The 14065-nt window shown below is 42.9% G+C and overlaps 1 protein-coding gene across 1 annotated transcript in view; it reads left to right on the top strand.

The window, feature by feature from the left end:
* The window catches only part of greb1l (GREB1 like retinoic acid receptor coactivator), a gene marked incomplete at its 3' end in the record, with an annotated part of 36408 nt that extends 32630 nt beyond the window's left edge, over positions 1-3778 (top strand). The window contains exons 31-34 of the mRNA XM_079529454.1: positions 712-853; positions 2434-2634; positions 2952-3090; positions 3615-3778. Of these exons, the coding sequence (XP_079385580.1) occupies positions 712-853; positions 2434-2634; positions 2952-3090; positions 3615-3778 (646 nt within the window). The remainder of the gene's footprint in view (positions 1-711; positions 854-2433; positions 2635-2951; positions 3091-3614) is intronic.
* Positions 3779-14065: the final 10287 nt, after the last annotated feature.

The following is a 14065-nucleotide window of genomic DNA, read 5'->3' as shown; positions in this document are numbered from 1 at the left end:
TGCTCTTTAGATACCTCTAAATACCTCTAAAATTAGCGAGTAGCCTACTTTACAAAGGTCTCAGTCATTCAGGTGGCCACTGGGCTCTCATCGACTCCAATGTATTCCACCGAACTTCCGGGTGTAGTTTGCCTCCCATGGTGCGAAGAATCTGCCGCCTGGAATTGCATGAGAGCGAAAATTAAGTTGGTGTCCTTACCTTCTTTTTCAGATACCTTTCCCGGAAGTAGGAACAGTTATTCTGTGTGCATATAGCCCATTGGGTTCCAAATGAACCCTTATGGGTACATTTTTGTTCCATTTGTACACTCTCAGAAGGCCTAATTAAAGGCTAACTATTGCTAACTGGGGGTTTCTCGAAATAAAAGAAAAGTTTGAGAACCACTCATGTCTGACGGAAGACAAGGCAGTCTTGTGACATCTGCACTTGCTGACAGACAGTGGCCTTGTGGTTAGAGTGTCCGCCCTGAAACTGGGAGGTCTGGGGTTCGATCCCCAGCCGTGTCATACCAAAGACTGTAAAAATGGGACCCAATGCCCTCCCTGCGTGACACTCGGCATCAATGAGTTGGATTGGGGGTCAAATCAACGAATGATTCCCGAGCGCGGCGCACGCTGAGGCTCACCGCTCCAAGAGATGGGTCAAATGTGGAGAACAAATTTCACTGCGGTAACATGTGACTAATCGTACGACTTTGGTGTGTTCTGCAGGTATAGCTGTGAGGAAGTGGACTTCAATCTGAGAGCCAACAGCAGTGGCCTGCTGCTTTGTCGCTTTGACCACTTCAGCCTGATGAAGAAACACATCTCGTTCGGGGGCCACAAGGACTTCCTGGTTAAACCCAAACTCATGGTGCGTCTTTGTTCATGTTTCCTTTCATAGATCCGCTTTATTCATTTCTGTTCCAAAACACGGCAGGGATTCTGTGTAAATGCTTTCAATGTTTACTTGGCTTTTTTCCTCAGATGAATCACATTTCAGGGCTTCCTCCCTGTTATGTTCTTCCCATTATTATTTATTATAACTTTATTTGTATTCTGCTTAAAACTTTGGCTCGCTCTGGAAGCATAGTTCCAACTTTGCAATGTTTGTCTTCTTCCGGAAACATTTTGAAATGTTTTATACTTTTTGAGGTGTTTCGCTTTTTGTAACTGTGATTTCACAGCGGAAATCAACGGATGGCGTGAAGGTTTTGCTTTTTGCCGAGCCCTCAGTGTTTCCTCAGGAACAGTGCCATTCTAGTTAACACATTTCATGTAATCCAGTAATCAAAAATAATATTTTTTATTTATTTTTACTCACATGTTAGACGGCCTGCATACGGATCCGACGTGCACGTGTGCGTGCACGCTTATTTGTCCTTTTTCTGCTCAAAATGAGACAATCTGGCATCTTTAGGAGCTTATAAAACATGAAAACAAGCTAAGCTGATGCTATCGCCGGGCGCTGCTGCCCCTCCATGCCTAACAACAGCTATGGGGGGATACACGGCCTCTGAGGGGGCTCTTCTCCTTTGGTTTTTCCCGCATTTTTCTGGCACTGGTGCCACTTTTTCCCCTAGAGGGCTAGCATGGATTGTGTTGAATACAACACTGTTGCAGTGATGTAAATAGGTTTTCAATGTAATGAGTCCCGGGATGCAGGGATGGTCTTTTAGATGAGTCCCAGGGACATTTTATGAGTCCCACTTCAACGACGTTAGGAGTCATATTTTGCAAATTGCAGAATTTAACTCCCATTTCATTTTATATGGTTATAATGAGGTTATATTCATGTAGAAAACAGAAGAATAAATGATTATTATAACTAAAGCTTGCAAAATAAACTAGAATAAAAAACAGTACAGTAGTGCATCCCGTGGATGCAGAGGTTGTTGTTTTATTGCGTCCCTCAACTATAAACTGCGTTTTGGGATGCAAAATGCACCCTATTTTAATCTCTGCTGTTGGGGTGCCGGCCGGGTCAGTGCCTCGACCTTCGTAATCAGAAAGTCCAACCATTTTGGTTCTGGCTGGAGAACTGTGTTGTATACAGTATATCGCCCTCTAAGTCACTGGTTCCCAAACAGTGGGTCAGGACGGACACATTTTTTGGGGCGGTCCCTATATATTTTGTTTCCTACATTTTTGTTTTTAACTATGATGATTTCAAAACATTTTCATGATTTTTTTTCCCCCAGTAATTTCATTGAGAAATAAAAGAAAAATCAAAGACATTCCATAAATTAGAAAACTAAATGTTTAAGAAGTAGTGAAAATAGCCGGTTCGCGACGCGTTGTGATATGCTATGCTATATTGTAGATCTACTATTTTCACCAGTTTGTGTCCCACGGTCAAACAATCTAATCTCTCTTTGTGGTCTGTGGTTTGGGAACCACCACTGCTCTTAATAAGTTATTAATTCACGTTTGTCTGGTCTTTGGTCTTTGCAGGAGATGGAGAACCCGGCTCCCATCAGCCCGGCCCATTACGTGTGTGCTCCCGACAGCGAGCAGACCCTGCTGGCCGCGCCGGCACAGTTCCTGCTGGAGAAGTTCCTCCAGAGCTGCAGCCACCGGCTGTTCCCCAAGGCCGTCAACAACAGAACCAACCCTGTGCTGTGCATCGACAGCTATCTCAACATCGGCCCAGAGGTATGTCATGTCGGTGGTTCCCAAAGTGGGGTCCCTTAGGGGTCCTTGAGAGAGTTCCAGGGGGTCCCCAGCTAAATGATAATTAGGACCATTATGGGTCAGTAACTCATAGAGTGTACAAATGGAACCAAATACAGATAATTCTGGGGGTCCTTGACATGAAAACGTTTGAGCACCGCTGCCAAAATCTTTCGCAAAACTGTCAGGACTTAGAAGACATTTTGTTTTTAATGGCTTTACTCTTGAGATTTCACAGTCATGCCTTTATGTTCTGAATGACTGACGGTCTGTGTTGTCTGTGCTTTCCGCCCATGCAGGTGCCTGTGTGCTACATCAACTCGCGTCCACACTCCACCAACCTCGACCACAAGGGCCTGGTCTTCAGTGGTCTGCTGCTCTATCTCTGTGACTCCTTTGTGGTCTCCGGTCTCCTCAAGAAATTCCACTTTCTCAAAGGTAACGCGAGTCTACTCTTGTATATATAGCCGCACACTCCCCAACAGCTGCCAATGCCCAAACGTTTTTTATTGTGAACCAGTGTTGTTTTTGGCAGCAAATTTTGATTTTAGTTTTAGTCACATTTTAATCACCTGGAATGTTTTAGTGTCAGTCTAGTCTAGTCTAGTCTAGTCTAGTTTCAGTCGACTAAATATCATAAGATTTAAAAATGCCTTTTGGAGGGTCATGATGCCGTCGTAATCACTGTTTTTACACTTGCTGAAAATAGAAGATCCACAAGCTCACAACGTGTCGCAGCGCGACACGTTGAACTGGATCTCTTCACTAGTGGGTCCCTTCCTAACATTTTAGTCTAGTTTTTATTTGTTGACGAAAATGTCAGTATATTTAGTCTTAGTTTTAGTCACCATAGCTTAGTTTCCATTTAGTTTCGTCATGGTTTTAGTCGGCGAAAACAACACTGTTGTGGACACAGAGAAGAGCATACATCTTGACCATAACCACCAATGTCCACTCCACAGGTGCCACTCTGTGCGTGATCAGCCAGGACCGAAGCTCCCTGCGTCAGACCATCGTCCGGCTGGAACTGGAGGACGAGTGGCAGTTCCGCCTGAGGGACGAGTTCCAGACGGCCAACTGCAGCGAGGATCGGCCCCTCTTCTTTCTCACCGGCCGCCATGTTTGATCGTAAGAAGAACCCTCCTTCCGTGAGTGTCCCCCCCCCCCCCCTCCACTTTAACACAATCAGATGAAAGGATAACCACTGATTCGAAGAAAACAGCCGGCAATCACAGTTCTTAAACGGAGAGGATATCCTGGAGCCTGTTGAGGCCCCAAAGTGCCACGACAACAATGGACACGTGGGCCATCGATTGAGGCTCTGGCTACATGGAACCTGCACTATCATAGTCCACTACACCATGGCACAGCAACAAGAGGGCCAGTGCTATTAATTGACTTTTTGGTTGGACTTATCCCTAACCAAGCCTGTTTGCAACCGAAAGAGACTTTGCTGTGAAAACGCTACAGCGGACAATGAACGTTTATTCTTTCCTTCTTGTTGTTTTGTTTCGTTCCAAGCTGTTCTATCCCTGCAAAAAAAACAACAGACTATCATCGATGATAATAATGTGATTTACATGAAGACTGTACAGTTATGTATACTTGGACTGTGACTGCAGTAATGTCCAATACTGGACCATACTTCTAATCTCAGGGTTTTAAGGAGAGTTACAAGCGAGTGCGTTGCGAGGATAAACGGACCTTTCTCCTCGGTCAGTGCATTGTGCTCATCAGTACCCCCCGTGCCGTGCGTTTTGGTACCCCAGTGTGGCTCACCAAAGATATCCTCAGCTCAGCTGCACCTTGGCCCGCGTATCTCTATGCTTTCCTCATCCACACAAACTCAGCGAAGCTCGCGGATCATACGGAGAGATCGCTTACTACATCAAAGGAATGTATAACGCTCATGGACGTTGACCGGTTTTGTGGAGTTGCCAAGTGTATTGGATTTCCCCTAGCTTCACTTCGAAGGTCCTTAACGCGAGCATCGGATTCTACAATGTCAGCGGGGGTTAGCACGACTCGTGGGTATCGGAGCTGCTTCGGCGCGACTACGAATGTGGAGCCCACTGTGAGGAACGCCCCTTCCCGCTCGTGCCTTTGTGTTATTTATAATGGCATCGGTCCTCTTTCAGACGAGAAATCCTGCGAGTATCTATATATTTTTTTTCTCTCTCCGGAAGAGAGTCAAAGTTGTGCTCCTTTTGCATTTGATTTGGAGCAAAGCGGGCGTGTGGTTTTTTCCACCTGAAGGATTTCATTCAATTGCTCTGTTACTTTATAAGTGTTAGCCAATCGGAAGGGAGAGCAAAGCGCGGGAGACAATGAGATCGGTTCACACGCAGTCACCGGTGTTTTATAAATCTTAATTTCATGCTATGCAGTGTATGCATAATCCCAGTGATGCTTCTCTCTTACTGCCAACTGTTGTCTGTGTGCCTGTGATTCTGCCCCTTATTGTAATAGTGTTCTGTGCCTGTGGCTACCAAACGAGACACACCTTTAAACCCGTCACATAATTCATCAGTCACATAGCAAACACCTGGTAGTAAAAAAAAGGTTAGTAATATGCTCTGAACCCCCCCCCCCCCCCCCCCCCCCCCACCACCACCACCACCACCACACCCCCCACAAACAAACAAAGAAAAATGGATAATCAATCCTAAGAAAGGGAATGTACAATGTCTTAACAGATGACCAGATGTCAATTCATATATTATACTTGAAAGCGGGTAGGAATGTTTTTAATATGTTACTGCACAGGGTCGTCCAAAGAATATGCCTTAAAGTGATGTTTGTCGTCGTTACACAGACGACGTCACTGGTAGCTGAAAGTTCATTCATTTTACGGACCAATGAGAATGAAGAAATATTGTTTTCCCCGGGGAACCGAGAGAAGGGCAAATTAATTGGATGTAGGACTACTGTCTGTTGTCTAAAGTTTACATTATTAATATATTATAACAACCTTATAACAGCGGAGGGTTGCTGATATCTTTGTTTTTTTTTTGCATTGCGTAACTTTTAGTATTATATTTTTGGTCACTAATGTCTTTGTCTGCATTTTGTGTTGTCGGCAAAAAAAGGCAAAAAGAAGAATCTACCTAGATGTGTTCTTATTATTACAATGTGTTTGTAACCCCACACTGTCGTTGTGTTGGACGTTTTATTGAAAATGAAATTCAGAAATCCCGTCGCGAGGGATTCTTATTTATTTGGCGAGCGTTTTTTTTTTGGACTGATAATCATTAGTGAAGTGTAATTTTTGATTGCATGATGCTGAGCTGGCTTAAATCAAAGTGTGGCGTGTGCTCCTCTTCAATGGAACCACCCAATGAAGGCTTTGCACAAGAGAGACCCCACGTTGAATGGAGTCTTATGTCTACTGAATGGTAAGCGGCTATTAGGGGACGTGAAATTGCACTATACGACTAGCCAGCAGCAAAAACAAACAAACCAAAACATTCTGATGAGTTCAAGGTTTCATGAACATTCATTTATTTTTTTTCGGTTTTATGACCTCTAATTACATCCACACACAACCTGACAATTTGAACATTCAGTGGATTTTCTGTGGTCTGGGGCTTTCTCTGTGTGTTCTGAAGCATTTTGAGCTGCAATGAAAACAGGCAATCGTCCCTCAACAGTGACATTTGCTGGCAAATTGTTATGTCATATATGGGATTTGTGGACTGTTACATCACAGGCCTGAGTCCACAGGCCACAGTCCACTTGTTTGAGGCCAAAAAACCCCAGACCACAGAAAATCTACTGAATGTTAAATGTTTTTTGGGTGCAATTAAGCTCCGAAAACCTAGAAAAGAAAACAAAATCTTTTTTTTAATGTCACCAGACCTTTATTAGGTGAACTCCCCCAAATACAATGACTCCATACCCCCAAAAAGTGGTTCCCAAACGGTGTGCCGACTCCAGGCACACTGGTGTGCTGTGAGACAAGTCCAGGTGTGCCTTGGGATTTTGTGACACTACAAATTATAATTCATACAAGTTATTATTATTTTTTAATTACTGTATCAGTACTTTGTCTGCACACATGTCCCAGTACAGAGTGGTATGAAATATTAAATTTGATACCCAAATGTTTTGAAACCACTGTTTTTTTTTTTTTCTTTGAATCTGGTGGAAAAAAAGAAAATCCATTTCTTTTACAATTCCTTGTCCATTGACTTGTCCATCGGTGTGCCTTGGGTACACAAAAAGTTTGAAAACCACTGCCCTAAATATTGACACAAGTCTCTTTGACATTCATCAAACTCTGAATGATCCACAGAATGTGTCTTGTTTGATAATTAGCTGAACACATAAACGTAATATGCAACGTTGCTTCTCACAATCTTCACTGAAGTATCAACTGCGTTTGGATAGTGGCCCAGCGTAGGGATGGGACAATAAATCGCAATTGTCGTTCATCGCGATGAAAGAAACGCTCACAACAATCACATCGCAGAGATTTTTTATTTATCGCGGAATCGTCCGTTGCACACTGGACCCGAGTTGGCTCACTAAACCTAAAAATAGCAGATATTTGGCTAATTAACCCCCCCGCAGAATATGGATGCTGGGGGTGCAAGTGGTTAACAGAAGAGTTTTAAGCATATTCTGATTATCGCGATCGTATTGTTAATCGCAATAATCGTACCATTTTTCCATATCGTCCCATCCCCCGGCGTTAGCCTTTTGGCTAACGTGCTAGCGTGATCTACCTCATGTTTACTGTTGCAGAGTTGTGGGCTGTGGACAACGTATGACTTTGGAACCGTGCTTTTGTTGTTGGAAATTTATGAATGTATAATAAAATACAAAAAATGACACAAGAAAATATGTTTTTCTGCCCTTATTCTACATATGAACATGACACAATGATGGGTTTCTTGTGACCTCTCTTTGTGATTACACACACACACACACACACACTAGGCCAAGGGCCAACTACTGACATAATATACCTTCGGACTATAACAAAGTAAAATACATATTACATGTCAAAAGACTCACTTGCCAATCATTCAATCAAGCAATCAAGGCTGAGTGGCTGGCAGCTTGCTCACTGCACACAGGTGTGGGAGGCTACAAGTAGGACTAGCTGCGCTCCTTCATTCATGCATGCTAGATCACCACACCAGCTTCTTGTCTACCAACCTCCAGAACACCATCTCTCTCTCCACCCTCGGAACTACATACCGGTAGGCATCGCATTTAAACGATTCTATTTAACTCATCATCATTTTTCGACCGCGGTCGAGAACATGGATTTCACAATGCCACGCCAGACTTTCCGGTCCTTCATTGCCCATTGCCCAGTTCCTGCTTACTGAAGCATGTGTCCCTAGCGATGACATCAGGGAACGACAGTTTTCTACCTCTGGTCTGCTTTGAGGCAGGATTCCAGAGAAGAAGGGAAGATATAACCTCATTGTCAGCGCTGTAGCAGTGGCCGGCAAACTGTGTTCTTCTGGATTGGACTAGTGAAACACGGGGAAGGTTACCGTATATTAGATTAGTCGATGGGTGGCTCTTCCAAGACAGATTTTGCACTCTCATTATTTAGAAGGCCGGTGTAAGTGCCATCCAACCGTTTCTATAATTTCTTGTGTCCATGTCTATTTAACTACAGTATCATAAAGCCATGCAGTGTAGTGTAGGTGTTTCTAACATCACTGTATGGGTGTTTCTATAACATCACTGTATGGGTGTTTCTAACATCACTGTATGGGTGTTTCTAACATCACTGTATGGGTGTTTCTAACATCACTGTATGGGTGTTTCTAACATCACTGTAAAGGATGATGGGTGTTTCTAACATCACTGTATGGGTGTTTCTAACATCACTGTAAAGGATGATGGGTGTTTCTAACATCACTGTATGGGTGTTTCTAACATCACTGTAAAGGATGATGGGTGTTTCTAACATCACTGTATGGGTGTTTCTAACATCACTGTAAAGGATGATGGGTGTTTCTAACATCACTGTATGGGTGTTTCTAACATCACTGTATGGGTGTTTCTAACATCACTGTAAAGGATGATGGGTGTTTCTAACATCACTGTAAAGGATGATGGGTGTTTCTAACATCACTGTACGTGTAAAGGATGATGGGTGTTTCTAACATCACTGTACGTGTAAAGGATGATGGGTGTTTCTAACATCACTGTAAAGGATGATGGGTGCACCACCATCACTGCACAGTGCATTTCCATCATAGATCCTCCGACTTAATGGGAACTACTTTTCATCAACCTTCATCAAGCTCCTGTGGGTAGAACACCAAGGCTATTTTCAGTACGCTGATTCATGCACCTTGTAATTGCTCTGTTGGGAAAAGTAGCAACATATTGTATGGGATTCCAAAAGGGGCTTTTCTCTCTGGAGAGTTTGGATTTCTCATAAGCCTTGTGTGTTTAAAAGGGGGTTAATTGTCTGTTGAAGTAAGTTTAGCATGTCACATCAGATTATGTGGCCATGACTAGGTATATATGGATGTTGGTTATCTTTTAGGTTATGTGGAGAGATTGATTGATTGATTGATTGATTGAAACCTTTATTTATTCTCGAAAAGAACATTGAGTTTCACCCTCATTTGCAATGCTGCCGAGATTACACACACAAAATCAACAATTAAGTGCAGAAATAAAACAAAAACAAATCTACAACTAAGGCATACTGTATACAGTATGCCTTAATTGTAGATGTGTGTGTGTGTGTGTGTGTGTGTGTGTGTGTGTGTGTGTGTGTGTGTGTGTGTGTGTGTGTGTGTGTGTGTGTGTGTGTGTGTGTGTGTGTGTGTGTGTGTGTGTGTGTGTGTGTGTGTGTGTGTGTGTGTGTGTGTGTGTGTGTGTGTGTTAGCCTATTCATTTTTAGCGTTTGTTTATCTGTCAGTGGGCTTTGTTCAGTAACAGAGGTCTCTCCAGCTCTTTAATAAACAGAAAATACATTTTTCAGATAGGGTGACCGGATAAAATTGGTATCCCGACCTGAACATGCATTTGAGACAAAGCTGGAGAGACATGGAGACTGAACGAACACATAATATAGCAATGAGTACTATCACAATATAAAGCTTTTTAACACTTATTTTAACCAAAGAAAATCACTTTCCCTACCTTGAAACTGTAGATAATATGCTCAGCTGTATGGCTTTAGAGATAACATGTTATGTCATTATGTTACCACAAAGCCTTGGAGGGAATGTCTCCTGATTTCCCATGACATAGTTCTAGCTACTCAGCCCTTGGGCAATGTGGTACTTAACATTACACCACTTTCAAATGCTTAGCTTACTTACATGATTAAACATTTCTTGCGGTTTTATGTTAGCGCTATAAATAATAGAGGGAAGGCAAGTTAGTCATTTCATTTTGACAATTTCATCTCAACACAAACATATACATTTGGCCAGGGTTAGGGATATAGGCCTACAGTATATATAAAATGAGGTAGATACATTTTCACACATAGCCGCTGCAGCTGTAGATATTTGTCTCCACCAGGCCGAAGGCATGGGGAGAGAGTATGTTTTGCACTCCGTCCGTCCGTCCGTCCGCCCGCCCGCCCGTCCGTTACCAGCTAATCTCCGACACCGTAACCCTGCCGATGCCAAGCTTTGCACACACACTCCCTGGATGCCAACGATGAACCTCTGCCCCAAATTTTCCAGAACGGCCTGTTATAGCGCCACCAGGAGGCCGACTTTTGTAAAACACATTTTTTGATATTACTCCTCCAGATTCTGTCCAAAAATCCTGCAAATCGATACACAGTATCTCTATAGGCATGTGCTCAAGACGGATCTGTCCCATATTTCATATTCCATCCTAATTGGCTATAATTGGCTCTCAAAGTTTGCAGGATTGGCCCATTTGGAACAAAACGTCAAATCATGAACGCAGCGTGTAATTTACATGAGATCTTTCACACACTTTCCTACTAGGCTGAGGAATAAATCCCACCCTTTTCACATTGGCCTGTTATAGCGCCACCAACAGGTGGACTTTTGCAAAACACATTTTTGGAACAAAATGCCTCAAATCCAATTGCCATCAAAGGCGTAACCTGGCCTGGTGGAGACCTGTGCCTCGAGGGGCACTTTTTCTAGTTAAATCATTAGTTGGAGATGCAATTCTGCACAACAATAACATCTATTGTGATAAATGGTAACCAAAATCACACCTGTGTCAACTATTTATTGTTATAGTTACTGTGCTGTCCTCTGTACTGAAAATGTAGTATACTGTGCTCTGTATTGTACTTTGATTATTTTTGGGAAAAATCTTATGACAGAGTTACCGTGTGGGGGTCGCCGGAGCATCCAGACCCCCAGGAACGGCGCCCAGGGGGGCGGCCCAGTTCCGGTGAGCCTTCCCATGTCCGAAACGGTCGAGAAATGACAGAGTTACCGTGTTGCAGCTTTCCGTGCTCGGACAGACACGTACAGGGACATACTGTATAGGGACACACATAGCTGCGTAATGGAGTGGAGGCACCTCTCAAAGATAAACGGTTGTTCCAATCTGCTATAGCTTACTCTTAACAACCCCCATGCAGCCTTCAATACCCATTTAGCTAAAACCAACACCCATCTGTCAGTGGGCTTATTGGGGGTAGAGAGGGCTGGGGATTATATGGTCAACCTCTGGCAGATCAGAGCCACCACTACTGTAGCAAAGTGCATCATATCAGTGTCTGTGAGCCAAGGAGCTTGGAACAAATCTGATTCCAAGAACCCCAAAATGCGCCATTGCCAAAGAAAAAGCGAGTGAGATGAGTGAGTTTTGACAGATGTATCGGTAGTACTCTCTGACGCACGTTGTCATACGATAAGCTAGAAGCAGAGTGGCAAAGCTGTCAAATGCCAACCTTCAGGGGTCAAACTCTGGGGTCAAAGGGTGAAGACCTCTGGGTGCAGGCTTAACACCTCACGTGACCGCTGGTGAGCTTAAAGCTGCACGCACTGTCCGTCCGGAAGGGTTTTATTTTTTGAAGATAGTTTTGGGGCCTTTTTCTGCATTTTATTGATGGATACTGACAGGAAATGGGGAATGACACGCAGCAAAGGTCGTTGAGATCGGGAGTCGAACCCGCGACACGTTGTCAGGCGACAGACAGAAAGACAGACAGACAGACAGACAGACTCGGTGTAACTGAGGAGATGCTGACATTGGAGCATGGCAGGTCGTTATTCTTCTTTGGTCATTGAAGTCATTCAAGACACAATATTGTCAGCGAATGCATTACAAGCTGAACCACATGGCAGAAGAGACAGAAGACAAAACAACGACTACACTCTATTTAATAATTTATTAAATACAGCATAATACTGTACATGTCATGTTGATAATGTGCATATATTACTACGATACTATACAGACATTATATTATTTTTAAAATGTTATTGCTGCACGTGTTAAATATAGAATGTTTCTTTCATTATACAGTATGTAATGTATACAAAATCAAATTCAATGTGCCACGAAAAACAAAAACCGCGCTACGGGTTTATGCAGTGATGTTATCGTATAGGTTTCAGGATGTGGTCCGACTCGCGCTTTTTAGATGCGCACCAATGGCCGGCGTGGTAGAAAATAACAGATCTACAAGCTCAAAGATGGACTGCAAAAAGCGATGCAAGTCCTTGTGAGCTTGTAAACCTGCTACGTTAGCACACTCGGCACGCAACTAAAATGCATGTGTAAATCAGGCTGGACACATTGATGAAACACATGCTACTCAATGGCCACTTGGCAGAACAAAGCGCTCCAAACGGGAACAGGAAAGCCATCATCCTTCACACGGTGCACGGTTGAAACCCTGCAGGCTGTCCGTACAGTAGCCTGTTTCTATTTTATTATTATCATTGCCAACTCATACGCCCAGCTCCTTGGTCCTTGTTGGCTGACGAAACCGATGCCTGCAGACAACCCCCCCCCCCGGCTCCCATGATGCCATGCATCTTCTTGTAACGCAGCCTTCGCCATTCACTTCAATCAGTTTGACATTTCTCACGGCAGCCATATTGACGTGAAATGGCAGGTAAACCGGTTCAGTAATTCAATTTATAATTAAGGTTCCTTTTCATTTAGTGTAGCAGTCAAACTCTCTCTGGGCCCTATTTTTATCAATGCAAACCCCAATATCCCTAAACTTCTCTGTTTTTTTTGTGTTTTCTTTAACTATTTTGAAAAACCTATTAAGATGGTTCACATCTACATCTCACATTGTGAGCTTGTAGATTGGCTATTTGAACTATTCAAAAAGGTTTTTCAATATAGTAACAAAAAAAAGGCAAAGAAGTTTAAGCCTTTTTAGCCAACATGCACAATAGCAGCAGCACCCTGACACCCTGACTTGACTTGAATGGAACATAAACCTAATTAGTATCACTGGTAACACCCGTGTTTACCTTGCTATTTGATGATAAAATGGCGGCTTTGAAAAAGGTCTAAGTGCAATATGTCGGTCACAACACTGGACCAAGCACAGCCAACAACAGGTTAAGACTCATATCCCATCTACACCGGGACAAGGACAGCCGTGGAATTTCTGTTGTGGTCTGCTTGGCCTTCGGGGTAAACCTCCCATATCTAACGAAATCAAGTGCCTTACATGAGGGCATTAAAAGGCATGGTACAGTAGTATAAACTAAAATAGTGCCATTTAATAACATTCCTTGTCATTAGTGATTTGTTTTTCCATAATATATATATTTGTAGAACTATTTGGTTGTAAAGATAGAATGTGTTAATAAAAAGTGCATGCAGGAAAACGTCAAGAAAACGTGTTAACTGGGACATAATACTGCTTGGACAAAATGTGAATGGAAAAACGAGCAACGAAATCATAACTCCTAAAGGATAGGACTAGAGGGGTAAATAAAATAAAATCCCTGAGGACTACAATCCTACTGATATGATGAGTTGTAAAAGATATGCTTCATACAAAGTAGATTCTGGAGTGCTAACTCTGAAAGTTTAATTAAAACCCATTCTGGGCGGGAACCCCTTTTGGTGTTAGCATTATGTTATGCTTTAGCTATTGAAAAATAGCAGATCTACAAGCTCATAGCGCGCCACCGAGTGGCGCGCTACGAGCTTGTAGGTCTGCTATTTTTGAAAAATCAAAGAACGACTGACATAGAAACATGGCTTTTTCAGAAAACGGTCAGGATGTAGAAGACATTTTTAGAATCTGATCTCAGGTCAAAATGGGTTAAGCCATTTAGACATGAGGACGCATCTGCTGGAAAGCAGATCTACAAGCTCATAGCACAGCACTGAGTGCCGCGCTACGAGCTTGTAGATCTGATATTTTAGATTAAAAAAACGTGAAAATGTGGCGCAAATCTTTGAATATATATATATAGCAAACATTTTTAACTCATATATTTTCTTCTGG

Source organism: Electrona antarctica (assembly GCF_951216825.1).
Source record: "Electrona antarctica genome assembly, chromosome: 19".
Taxonomy (NCBI): domain Eukaryota; kingdom Metazoa; phylum Chordata; class Actinopteri; order Myctophiformes; family Myctophidae; genus Electrona; species Electrona antarctica.
This window is presented reverse-complemented; position numbering and strand designations above follow the sequence as displayed.